Source organism: Penicillium verrucosum (assembly GCF_028828655.1).
Source record: "Penicillium verrucosum strain IBT 35672 chromosome Unknown utg000001l_segment0_segment0, whole genome shotgun sequence".
NCBI classification, from domain to species: domain Eukaryota; kingdom Fungi; phylum Ascomycota; class Eurotiomycetes; order Eurotiales; family Aspergillaceae; genus Penicillium; species Penicillium verrucosum.
In genome coordinates, this window is record NW_026643210.1 from 12,675,983 (window position 1) to 12,688,469 (window position 12,487).

At 48.9% G+C, this 12,487-nt stretch overlaps 5 protein-coding genes across 5 annotated transcripts; 2 read left to right on the top strand and 3 right to left on the bottom strand.

The window, feature by feature from the left end:
* Positions 1-62: 62 nt before the first annotated feature.
* Positions 63-1,832, top strand: N7516_004665 (uncharacterized protein; the record flags this gene model as incomplete). The annotated part of the gene is made up of 1 exon (XM_057217385.1): positions 63-1,832. The coding sequence occupies one exon, from the start codon at positions 63-65 to the stop codon at positions 1,830-1,832; it is 1,770 nt and encodes a 589-aa protein (XP_057079268.1).
* A 655-nt stretch (positions 1,833-2,487) lies between these two features.
* N7516_004666 (uncharacterized protein) lies at positions 2,488-3,018 on the bottom strand (the record flags this gene model as incomplete). Its single annotated transcript, XM_057217386.1, has 1 exon — positions 2,488-3,018. The coding sequence occupies one exon, from the start codon at positions 3,016-3,018 to the stop codon at positions 2,488-2,490; it is 531 nt and encodes a 176-aa protein (XP_057079269.1).
* A 276-nt stretch (positions 3,019-3,294) lies between these two features.
* N7516_004667 (cytochrome P450) lies at positions 3,295-5,385 on the bottom strand (the record flags this gene model as incomplete). Its single annotated transcript, XM_057217387.1, has 9 exons — positions 3,295-3,466; positions 3,573-3,882; positions 3,946-4,120; positions 4,179-4,295; positions 4,370-4,540; positions 4,625-4,770; positions 4,825-5,005; positions 5,057-5,293; positions 5,353-5,385. The coding sequence occupies 9 exons, from the start codon at positions 5,383-5,385 to the stop codon at positions 3,295-3,297; spliced, it is 1,542 nt and encodes a 513-aa protein (XP_057079270.1).
* Positions 5,386-6,053: 668 nt separating this feature from the next.
* Positions 6,054-8,656, bottom strand: N7516_004668 (putative C6 transcription factor (Leu3); the record flags this gene model as incomplete). The annotated part of the gene is made up of 7 exons (XM_057217388.1): positions 8,333-8,656; positions 7,826-8,259; positions 7,335-7,772; positions 7,008-7,276; positions 6,597-6,951; positions 6,425-6,543; positions 6,054-6,367 (listed from the first exon to the last, which is right to left on the bottom strand). The coding sequence occupies exons 1-7, from the start codon at positions 8,519-8,521 to the stop codon at positions 6,054-6,056; spliced, it is 2,118 nt and encodes a 705-aa protein (XP_057079271.1). The 5' UTR covers positions 8,522-8,656.
* Positions 8,657-9,527: 871 nt separating this feature from the next.
* Positions 9,528-12,047, top strand: N7516_004669 (uncharacterized protein; the record flags this gene model as incomplete). Its single annotated transcript, XM_057217389.1, is given in 6 exon segments — positions 9,528-10,035; positions 10,094-11,451; positions 11,464-11,713; positions 11,739-11,822; positions 11,878-11,919; positions 11,977-12,047. The coding sequence occupies 6 exon segments, from the start codon at positions 9,528-9,530 to the stop codon at positions 12,045-12,047; spliced, it is 2,313 nt and encodes a 770-aa protein (XP_057079272.1).
* Positions 12,048-12,487: the final 440 nt, after the last annotated feature.

The window sequence follows — 12,487 nt, forward strand, 5'->3', positions numbered from 1 at the left end:
GATTTAGTGGACCAGACGCCCGTCCTTTGTCGGTCATCTCCTCGACATCCACCGTTGAGGCTATGATAATCGACTCTCCGAAACGAGCCCAGCGAATGCTCCGGCATACTGAAAAGAGAAGCTCTCTGCGGTCTGCCAGCTCTCCTATCACAAGATCTGAGCGTACATCTTATGGCTCCATCCCCGAATCCCAACACCGCCTGGTTCACAAGGCTGGTCGAATTTCTGATCAGGATGTTCGGAATGGAACATCCGAGATGTCGTTCTCGACCATGACTAGCAACAGTGCAATACAGCCAAATATCGAAACTATCAACGTGGTGGTCATCCCAGAGAGAAGTTCATCTCTCAGGTCCCGTCCTATCAGTCATGTTTCTTCCAAACCGGGTTCTCACCGATCAAGCCGTCGTCCTCCGACAGCCTCAACGGGCCGCACAGATATCCCAGGGCAGAAGAAACACACCGTCTCTGACTCGGTGTCGACTCGATCTCGCGAGACTGATTCCAGGGGTCGTTCCATGGGGCGACCTGTCATTCCACCCCGTGCCTCATCGCTTTCTGCACCGACAAGTCAGAACAATTCTCGCGCCACTTCTCTCACTTCCAACAGCCTGCGCAGTCGGCCCGCGGCGCGTCCCGCTATACTACCCCGAAGCTCGTCGCTTTCTGCACCAACGAGTCGGAACAACTCCCGTGCGACTTCCCTTACTTCCGACAGTCTACGAAGCCATAACTTAGCCGTTGACCTCGAGATGGGAAAGCATCGAGAGCATCAGCCGGTATCCCCGCCTCGTCATAACGTTTTGGCTTCACCTGACCGCCGTGGCCTACTCGAGGCTCCCAATCTGCCCGCCCTCTTTGCTAGCTCTGATGACATGGCAACCCTGCGTCCTCCATCTTTGCCTTTCACCCAGGGCTCAATTCCATCGTATTCACCGGGACCTATCGAAATCCAAGAGGCTACAGCCGTCAGTCTGTTCGCACACAACAATCACTCACTGCTGCTTGTTGATCCTCGGGTACAAGCCTCCTCGAGGCACCCTTTCCAAGATCTTGGGATTTCCTATGATCTTTCCCGAACCCCTCGCACACCCGAAAACCCATCACAAACAGCAACGTACACCGTTGACTCGCCTTTAAAGAACCCTCGCCCTCCACCCAAGCCCCCATCTGCCAGACCTCTTCCCCCGCTTCCGTTAGATGACGCTCAAAATGAGAACAGAGGCCTCGGTCGACGATGGAGTTCCGTCCGTCGTACCTGGAGTGCACGCCCTCGGTCGGATTCCTTCAACACTATGTCGCGATCCTTCTCCGTGAAATCAGCGAAGAACCGAACCGCAGGGATGGAAATGGATAGTCGTCTATATCCGTTTTGGCGGCCCCGCGGATTCTGGGAAAACGTGCCGGGGTCCCCGGAGAAAGAATCCTCCCCGACGCGGGAAGCTTTGCCGCGCCTCGATGAATCCTTGATTGTAAACAACTCTCTAGGCCTGCCCCAGCGGCGCATCATCTTCGATGGCCCATCTGCTTTGGCGCGCCGCAGCCCAGAAATGAGACGCTTGTTCAATGGGATGACTAGCAACGGTAGCTTGGTTGATCAAGGCATGTTCCGAACAGGATCCCCATTAAACCCGACTCGCTTCCGGTCTCTCTCTCGCTGGGGACTGAAGCTCCGGTCGATGTCATGGCGTAATGTGCGGAATCGCATACGGCGTGTGCGCCAGCGACGAGATGAGAGAAAGCGGGCTGTCCGGAGGGAAATCCTCAAGCAGAGTATCGGTGGCCCTGTCTACGTGGCATCTAGTGCTACAGCTGAGGTGGCTATGAGATGACTTAAATGATGTCCCTTTTTTCTGTTTCGTCTCTGTTATGACCACATTTATGATTGGATATGTTTCACACATTTCAAATACTTGCCCGACGATTTCACGATGCATTTGCTTTTTGGTTGTTTTGGTTTTTGGTTTGTTTTTGGAAAATTGCTTCAATGCCCCGAGATGATCTTTTGATATGAGATCTATGATGATTATGAAACACGAACCTATGATGATGATTCTATTGTTTTTATTCCTTTGACTCGATTTTTGTTGGTTTCCCAGATGTACCATTAACTTGTTGTTTTGTTTACTGCTAGCATACATACCTATCAGATTTTCAACCTGTTTATCAGTCCAGGACTGGATAAGAGTTTCAAGCTGCCTCCTTGCTTTCACGTTGTGTGACATGAGATGGTCTATAGAGCAATAATCTCTAGGATGTAGGGCTGGATGTAAACGAGTCTATTAAGTAATGTATTGATAGACGAGTACAAATGAAAGCAAGACCAAGTAAGTTAGCACCATACAATACTGAGCAAGGTCCCCTAGAAAAGCACGCTAGATATTGACTAAATAATGAAGTATTCAAATGGTCATACCTGACCTAGTATCAACAAAATATGGGGTATCTCAAAGCAAACCATTCCAGCTCATCCTAAACCCACCAAGGTCAGTGCCTACCACCCCAGTAGACATTGCCTCTCCCCCTTCCCCTCTTCCCACGTCCACGTACACTCGACCGACCACGAATAGCCATAGACCCATATTCCGTCTCGCGCTCCACCCGTCGTCTCATCATCTCTACCGACTCTTCTCCATGCTCTGCCTCTGAACTCGGTTCAACTTTTATTGACTGTGCTGCTAATCTCTCGCGGCTGTGTTTGAGCATTGCTTCCCAAGTTGGCGGGTCCAGGAAGGGCTGTGGCGGCATAGAGAATGAGACTTCAAAGCGTGGGGTTTGGGGCTCGTAGTCTTCGTCTTCAACTGTGCTTTTATTATGCTCGTTTGAATCTGTGGGCTTATTTCCCCCTTGAATAGCCTCTTCATATGATGGTTTGATGCTCGTCTCTGCGGGGATGGCGCTAGGATTGAGGACTTTGTATACTTTGTAGTCTGACTTGTTGGTTCCCGAGGGTAGAAGAGCGCGCTTATGTGGGATAAGTAGAGGCCGGGATTTCTGCGAGGAAGTTGACGAAGCCATGATGATTTCGAAGCGACTTCAGGGGAAAATGAAGAGATGAAGTTTAACCAGTTGGAGATAAGCGGAGTCAAGATAAGATCTTATCAGCTTATCGGGTAGTGTTTTGTGTTTTAAGGCACCAAGGCAATTTCACTATGTATCTTTCATTTTGAAGTTATTAGCACTACATTAATTGAAATAATATGAATTTGTCCCGGCCGAACCATGATCAGAATTCTATCTCTTTCCTTTAGCATGCACGTCGATCACCCCGGTCCCCCTACTGAGATATCCTTACTAACGCTGGCGCAGAGCAATCTTCAGCCCGAAGTTGGGCACATAAAACTCCTCGAATGAAAGGGAGCCAGTCAAGGGGGCAGAGGCTGAATTAGGCAGGAGTATGTCATACTGGTTCAGAATATGCGCGAAGACGAGCTTCATCAACGCGCTAGCCATCCATCGTCCAGGGCTACAAACACGAGCGAAAAGTCAGCCGATAGGATCCGGGCGGTTGGATTTGAAACTCGGGTATGAAAAGAAAAAGAAAAAACAGGCCAGACAGAAATGAGACTTACCAGGCATGTGCGCCCATTCCAAAAACCAAATAGTCAGGGCTCAGGTCCACCAGCCGGGAGTCCTTGGCTCCAGCTGCTGCACGCTTGACGAACCGGAAACCGTCGAATGCGTCGGGGTTCGCATAGTGCTCGCTGGATCGTTGGATAATTCCACTTGGGACGGCAACGTGGGAACCCTGCTTGAGTGTGACACCTGTTCCATTCCACATTTGATTAGTTCGGTATTTCCTAGGTGGCCTAGTAATGTGTGTGTGGGCGAACAAACCGTTAGAAAGGTTGAGGTCACTAATACAGACCCGATGGGCAGAGACTAATATCCATATTATTGCATTAGCCATGCACAATTTCCATGGGTGGTCGCATATAGACGTACGTGCTGAAGGCGGATGTAGCCGCTGGCACTCTTTCAAGAAGCTATCCATCAAAACCATGCCATCACAGGCTGGGACGGTTGGACCCATTTCAGAGAAAATCAGATCAATTTCCTCGCGCAGGGGTGCGATATACTCGGGTCGTCGAGCTAGCTCAACCAGGGCGCCGTAGAGTGCCTATTGGTGACTCAGTTAGCACATTGCAGGATAATGACAATGCGCACGGTGGACTTACATAGGACGTGGTGTATATAAAGGCAAATTGCAGAAGCAACATTTCACCTATAACCTCTGAATATGTCCATCGCTCCCGCAGAACACTGCTCTCATACAGCCATTGGAAGATTTCAACCTATACTCCGTAGATTGTTCAGTTATGGTGTCATTGGAGGGATGGGGGAAGGGGGAAAGGGGAGACGGGGATACCGGATTGTCCGTGTCATCGAGATTAGTCTCACTAGGTCCATTGCCCGTGAATATCTCGGCGTGATATTCTGCTGCACGTGCATCGAAGTGCCTAAGCATAATCTTACGCGAGGCGTGCATATCCCAACCAGTCCCAAGAGTGGCGAGGCGACCGATGAACCCCCAATATAGCTATTTGTATCTTAGTCCACCGAAAATGAATATAGTGAAGCATCTAACTCACGGTTTCAAGCAATCTGGAACAAGAAATTGTACACGGGCGGTCACTATCATCCCAAGGATGTGGTCCTTGGCAGCTTCAAGATATTCCTCATTCTGAGAAAGCCGCGAACCAACGAGAGCAAAACTGCCACTGCGGGCGACGATCGAGTATGCTAGATCAAAACAGCCGATGTTGAATTCTGGTTGAAGTCATTAGAGATACATCTGGCCTATAAACTGCAGTCAAAACTCACCCCCATCTTTGAAGTCTAGGGTCTGCAGCTGCGAGATAATTGCCTGGTTCATAGCGGGCATATACCGATGCAAGTGCTTGTAAACCGTGGCACGAATCAAACCAGGCGTAGTTTTAGCGATTTTCGGCCATCCCCTTCCCTTGGGGAAATAGCCAGGCATAACATGAGAGACTTGGAGGAGCTGTATGATATTTGTTAGCGCAAACGTAGAAAATCCATCCGACAGCCCTACCTGATCAACCCACGGCTCGGGGGATACAAGAGTACTCCGTTTACTTCTTAGCTCTTCAATCAACTCCGACTGGCACAATATGACCTGACCAAAGCGGAATGTCCGTGGGATCTCGAACAAGCCATTTGCGAATTGCTCATAGCCTTTCTTTATCAAACTGGGCCCGTCCAAAACAAACTTGTACTGCTGGTATAAGACCGAGAAATAGTCTTTGCGTATAGGAAAAGGAACTTGGTTCTGTCGATTTAGCAAATAGTATCAGCATCTTGTGAGCTTGTACTTCGATCAACTATCACCAGACGGGGGGGGAGGTCACCAACGTTAGCCATGCGATAGGAAGTAAACACCAAAGCGGCCGTAACCACAGAGCAAAAGAGAAAGGAAACAAGTAGGCACAGTACTATAGCCGAAGTGTGAGGTTCCACCTCGATCCAACTGGGAATATAAAGGGAAGTCATTTTATTCTAAAGAGGCAATGGGAAAGAGAAGAAAATGGACAAGTAGGGACCTGGATAACCAAGATTATATAGGTTTCGTCCAGCGAAAAGGATGGAGATGAGAGAAAAGCAATGATATCACTGTGCTAGGTTAAAATTGCTTCTACGGAGCGAATCTGTGCTCGCAAAAGCAAGCGACAAAAATAACTCGGTGTGATATACGCACATAATGTGCCGGACTTTATAATTGCATGAGGCTAATCTCTGACGCTTCTTTTTTGTTAGACAAGGATTTGGGGCCAAATATAGCATCATATTGGAAAGTAATATAGTAACCGTATTGAAAATGAATCAAGGAAATCGTACAAGGGATCCCATAAAAAAATATAGACGGAGATAGAAAGAAGATGAAGATGAACAAACTCCCTGGCAAGTATCAGCGATCGAATGTGTGGTATAATGATACAAGCAGACAACGCAAACCACGCCTGCAATAAAAAGGAAAGCAAAGAAAAGAAAAGAACCGGCATTGACGCCAAGAAAATATTAGGCAGGCCAATCTATGCGATGCCCTGGGATTCCATCCCACCCATTGCGGTGTATGAATAGGGCAAGTCTACCAGGCCGTCAAGCAGCCAGTTCAACGGATCGAAGACTTCGTAATTAGGTTCAATGAAGCCACTTGGAAGTCCGTTATGGTGGGTTGCGGGTGGTTGGATCCCAAGACTAGACTGGGATAGCAGGGGTGCCGGGGCAAGGCTTGGATCATTCCCAGACATTCCTGGTGTTATTGTAGATGTGTGTACAGGCCCGACAGATGAAGTGGCCGAGGAATCGGCTGCCGAGTCAGGGTTGGTTGGATTTTTTAGATAGGCTAAAATCAGGTTAGAGATTTTTGATTTTATACTTGAGAGGGAAAAGGGATACTGACCTTCAATGTTTCGGCCTTTAGTCCTGGCATCCTCCCGCCAGCGCCATACGGAGTCGAAAAGCAGGGACATGCTCATCCGGCAGCGTACTTTGAGTCGCAGGGAGTCGTCAACATCGGTGCTATTGTTAGCCCGTTGAGTCGCTCCTCCCAATCTCCACATCTGAGCCAACACTTCCGCAAGCCGTTCGGGTAGGTCGTTGCTGGACGCTGACACCCCCGGATGGCCCAGATTGTACGATTGAATAGGCTCTTGGTGTATTCCATGTCTATGTGAGAGGCGAAGAAGCTCTTGCACAATTTCAGGAGAGTGCAACCGGCGGCAACCATCATCTGATACACATAGTATGGGGTGTAAGAGAGAACCGGGCCAACCTCGGTCTCGAGGTTTAGGACAACTTCAAGGAATGTTGTCGTCGCGACATACAGAGATAAGACGCGTTCGCGGTAATTTTTAGTGGTTGGCTCATCAAAGAATGCCGAAAGGTGCAAATGAAGGTTAGCAGCACGGAGGAACAAGTCAGTGATACCTGGATGTCGTTAGTGATGGATTCAATATATCCCCACTTGAACTTCGGAAGCTTACAGTCATTCTGTGATTTAAGCTGTTCTTCCAACTCCTCAAAGTCTCGCGACAGAAAGGCAATCATCGTCGAGCGTTCATGGTCGTTGGTTAAACCAACAGGATCGCGTCGATTTGTGTAAAGCGCTCGGGTGACCCTATCGCAAAACTTCTCAATCTCCAATCTTGGCCTTATATCTTCTGGAAGCTTGAAGTTCGGGTCTAGCGCATCGCTCGAGGACAATGTCCAGTCGTAAAGAGTAGATGATGGCTGTCCATAGCCGGTGGAAACCCTGGGAAGTGAAACATGAGACAAATGCGAGCAGCGATTGATAAGGGGTTTGTACATACCTCTGAGCAACAATATTGCAAATCGCCCAAGTTCGCACCTTATCTCTCAATTCATCCTCGATCAGTTCCACTCGGAATTTACTAAAGTCCTGAGTGTGGGAAGGCCGATGGAGACCAAGCTGCATAGCAACCTGTACCATCATTCCACATAACATGAAGGTCGGATCTGTTGAGGTGCTGCTTGTGGGGAATGGCCATGAACATAGTAGAGCGAGAGCCTTCACGACATGATAGCTTTGAGGGATGTCTGCTAGAGTGCTCCAGACCAGCCGGCTGACAGGACCAGCGAGGGAATTCAACAAATTCGAATCGCCTTGATAGCGCCGTGCACCGACACTGAGTATTGTCCAGAAAAGCAACGAGGAGGAAGAATTATAATCATCGGGAGACTGATTTCGGTCCAAGAATGGAAGGAAAGGGTGGTAGTATGTGAAGAATCTGACGGGAACAAGTTAGATCTAATCACATAGACTTGATAGGCGAGGACTCACATATTAAACAGTTCTGCCACTTTCTCGGGAACAACCATAACATCCTCAATTCGTCTGATTTGTCCACTGTTCCTCATGAAGTTGGTACCATCGAAGCCCGAACGAAGGTCTAGGAGGGATGCAACGGCTTCCTGAGATCCCATGTACTGGTCTGCGGACATGGCCGATGGGGTTTGATATACTGCAGGACTGACTTGACTCGATTCTTGTTTTGGTGTCAATTGTCCTGCGGTCAACGCTTGTTGCTGTGACATCCCAGGGACTGGTTGGCCGGTAGCAATCTGCTTTCTGAGCTCCATTATTTCCCTTTCCATTTCCGCATTGCGGCTGCGCTTCCCAACACGTTTGAAGTTGGACTCGATTTTACAATCGAGCCTTAGTCGACGGCACCGCGAACAATCGGTCCATGGATCTTGAATGACATCGCATCGGAGCTGTCGCAACCCGAAAAAAAAAAAATTAGTCAAACTGCAGAATCCCGACTTTGCGGTAATATGCTAGACCTACTTTCTGTTGTCGACATTCATTGCAAGCGCGCTTCACTGGCTGACGTCTTTTCTCCTCGCGCGCATCGTTATCATCCATATCCTCGATACTCCCCGGGGAACTGTCGATCCCCGCAATGGTCATATTGCGTTTGCGACCATGCACGCCATCAGCGGTAACTGAGACAGGTAACTGATTTACACCCGCCATTACGGGACTTGTGCCAATAGAAGCATTATCAGTGGTCGCAATCGGTTCAAGAGTTTGGGCCTGGCCCTCTCCGATGCCGTTCGATCGCCCGAGAGAAGCCAGGCTGAATGACGTTTTTGCGGATCGTGATCTCAGTTTCAGACAGTTGACAGAGAGATTCGGACGGATTCGCAGACACACAATTTGGGTCTTGATCTGGACAGTTTGGTTTGGTTATTTCCTTTTCCTTCTTGTCTTTCTCCAACAAACCCGTCTCAACTTTCTCGTTCTCACTCGGTGAGCGCACTTCTTCCGGGAGCCTCGATGAGTCAGCGCAGAGGGGCATATCACATGACCAGACGTGCTTCTATTTAGCACATGACCTGATATCGACTTTGTAGCACGTGACCGGGGATGAGCTGTCCATTTTTCATCACTTTTCATAGTATGTAAGGAGTATAGAGTACAAGCATATGAAAAAGGCGCTAGAAAGGCACCAGAAACCTTTGTGCACAACATAAAATACACTATGCATCCATGTATCTCCAGACAGCCTTGTGGAGGCAGTACTGAAGCCACCAAGGCAGCAAGGCAGTGCAGGCGCCCGGTTTCATATGTTCCGTACCCAATCTAATACGAGATTGAGAAAAACGTTTTCATATTATTGGCTCGGAGGGCAAATGAATACGAAGACACCATTCATTCACTTTAATATTTGAATGTATCTTGCGGAGATTTAGGCAAATGTAGTTTAGGTTTCAATGCTCCAGGGCAAGTAGTGGCAATTATCACCAATGCACTTTGCCTATCTTGTCAATCTCCCGGGGAGGCTATGAAAGGCCAGGAAGCCTGTAAAAGTACCATGCTGACTTGTCTTTATCTGGATGTGGTCAGATAGCGTTGAAGAATGAGATGGTGGTCCAAAGGTCCATCGGTCAACATTCAACTGATATAAAGAGCCACCTGACCACACCTCTTAGACTTGACTCACCAACACTCACATCTTATTCTTCTGTCAAACGCCAACATGAGTAGGTCAACGGATGAAAATTACAAATACACACTCGATCAACTTGAAACCATCAGCAAGTCTTCCAGTGACCTCCCACCTCCCTATTCGGTCAATGCGGTCGAGCAGCCGCCACCACTAGAACTACCACAGCTGGATCTGAGTTCCAATCTATCTGCTCCAACTGCTATCACTCGTGACCAGTGTGTTGCACATCTCAAGTTTCTGGCTGTGCTCGCAGATCTGCGAGATACTATCTCTAGTGATGACGGGCTCTTCGATATCCACGACGCCGATGCTGAAAGATTCCCGAATGAACTGAATCAAGCACGGGCTCGTATTCGCGAAAAGCGCTGGGCGGTATATACAGCCCGTGCAGTTGACCGATATACCAAGTGGTGGTCTCATGGGCTCCCCAGATCAAGGCCAATGGCAACTATTAATGACTTGGAGTCTAACGACTATGAAAACATTATCAATTGTGGTACTATTGTTGCATGGAGCACGGAAAACCTACCCCCGCTGGGTAAGTTTGTTGATTCTGAGACCAAAACGCGGTTGACTAATTTCTAATTTCTCTATAGATATTCTGATGGTCTGGCATGCTCATATGTTGAATCCCCGGAACTTCCTGGAGGATTGCATTCGATACGGCAGGATGAGCACCTGGGCAACAGGATTTCCATGGGAAGCGATAGATCGCTGCATCAACAACCAAAGGATGGAGTATACAGTTTCCGAACGAGCCCAGCAGCTGTTCGAGGAGAAACTGGACTTCAAGTGGAACAATCTACACGACCCGCCGACCAAGCATGTCAAATGCCCCTGCTGTGGATGGGCGAACGCTGTCCCGTGGACAGAAGCTCGCTTTGGGGGAACTGTTGCCTACGCCTTCAAATTTAGCAGTGGCTATGCCGATCATTCATTTGAGGTGAAGTGCTTCAGCTGTGAACGCATAATCGACCATGGCCGGCTCAAGGTGGCAAAGTTTCGAAAAGACCTCGAAGGAACTCTCTACAAAGACCTCCCTATGCCCGGGTCATTCACCAATCTTTATGGAATGCCAGAGGGGGGTGCAACTGCTAAGGCTGATCCTCGGGCCCTCCGGGACATGATATTCCCCACCCGAGTCGTCCAGGCTGGCAGAAAGGACTTGTTGCACCTCACTGATGGTCGATTGGATCTGTGTCAGAATGTCACCCAGCTGAAGCAGCAACTCGAGACCCAGCTAGGTAACGCAAATCTTTTGTGGAAAGCACATGGTGTCTACCTTAGAAACCTTCAGTATGAGGAGAAGATCCAATTCCGAAGAATGATGTCTCGATACTGGGAGAACCTCGGTCCCTTCGCGGTAGATCTTGTGGGCGCCGTTATCAGACAAGGCACCTTCGTGGATAAAATGGACAAAATCGACTGGCTACACTCACCGACCGTCTTCGACACCATGGACCGACTGATCAGAAAGTATGCAGTGTTCTTCCGGATCATGATTGAAAGGCCAGATAAGATGGCCGTGCCCACTCTGGATGTCGACCTAGCCTGGCACACACACCAACTTAGCCCATCACGGTACTACAAATACAGCACGTCGAAGGTAACCTATCGTGGTATTCGGATGTTCATCGACCACGACGACAAAGTCGACGAAGGCAAACTCTCCGACGGCTTCGCCTGGACCAGCAAAATGTACCGCCGTCTCACCGACGGCGGCATATACAGCGAATGCACCTGCTGGTACTGCGAGGCAACACGAGCACCAGACCTATACGACCGGTTGATCACCGTTGGCTCGGCCTCCCGCGCCCGAGTCGCTGCAGACCTCTTGCACGATCGTCCCGATATCTCGTCCGATCCAAACAAGAACCCACATATCTCTTCGCACAACGCGGTCCGGCCGACGAACATGTACCACCGGTCTGAGTGGCATAACTCTATACAACGTGTACGTCTACAGAGTAACCACGAAAAGGCTATGCGGCGTGCTGAGAAGCGCCGTCAACGATCCGGCTCCAAATCTGCTAATAATCAGGCCGACGCTTCTGCTGCATACTACATGCCTTATGCATATGGATATCCCATTGTCGTGCCATTCTATGCACCGTATATGATGGACCCATCCATCAACTGTGATTCGTACGCGAGTAACCCTGCCTGCATGAATTTCACTGAAGGTGCCCATGGAAACTGTTGTGCCGGCACATGTGGTAAGTTCTTCCTCCGCCCTTTCAGAAGCATTGAGTGAAACTGATTTGTCAAAAGGTGGTGCCGTAGCTGCAGGTGGCTGCGCAGGAGACAGTGGTAGTGGAGGATGTGGTAAGTCTCTTTATGAACATCGACTACAACGGATGCTGATGTGTTTTCTATACAGGTGGATCAGGTGGCGGCTGCGGAGGATCCAGTGGTGGTGGTGGTGAGTCTTCTTTATTGCATTCGATAGACGAAATTACATACTGACTTGACTATTTAGGTTGCGGCGGCGGTGGTGGTGGAGATGGAGGTGGAGGAGGAGGAGGAGGCTGTGGTGGAGGTGGTAGCTGATTCAAAGAACGATTGCAAATACCCCTTTCCCTTTTTTTACCTTAGCTCTTGAATTCCTTGACTGCTTAACGAATTGGCTCATCAAGTTATGCTTATTGAACATCATCAGCAGCCATCGTATATATGACCTGCTTCGTTTAGGCCTCACACCCAACACTCTCGTAACTGTCTCCTGTTATACCCTCTTGCAATCTCTGGGCATATGATCTACCACGACCTGCAACCGGCCCCGAGGTGACTAGAAGATGAATACCTTCTGATGAGGCATTGCAAACATAATCCAATTACCTATCTTGGGCAAGAGAGATCTATCTTAACCTGGGATTGGTGGATTGGCAATGAGAAATAAATGTAAACCTCTTTCCTGTAATTCGTAACGACTGGCTGAAAGAGACAACGGCAGAATCTCCCCGAAGGAGATTAACACCAATACCTTTTGA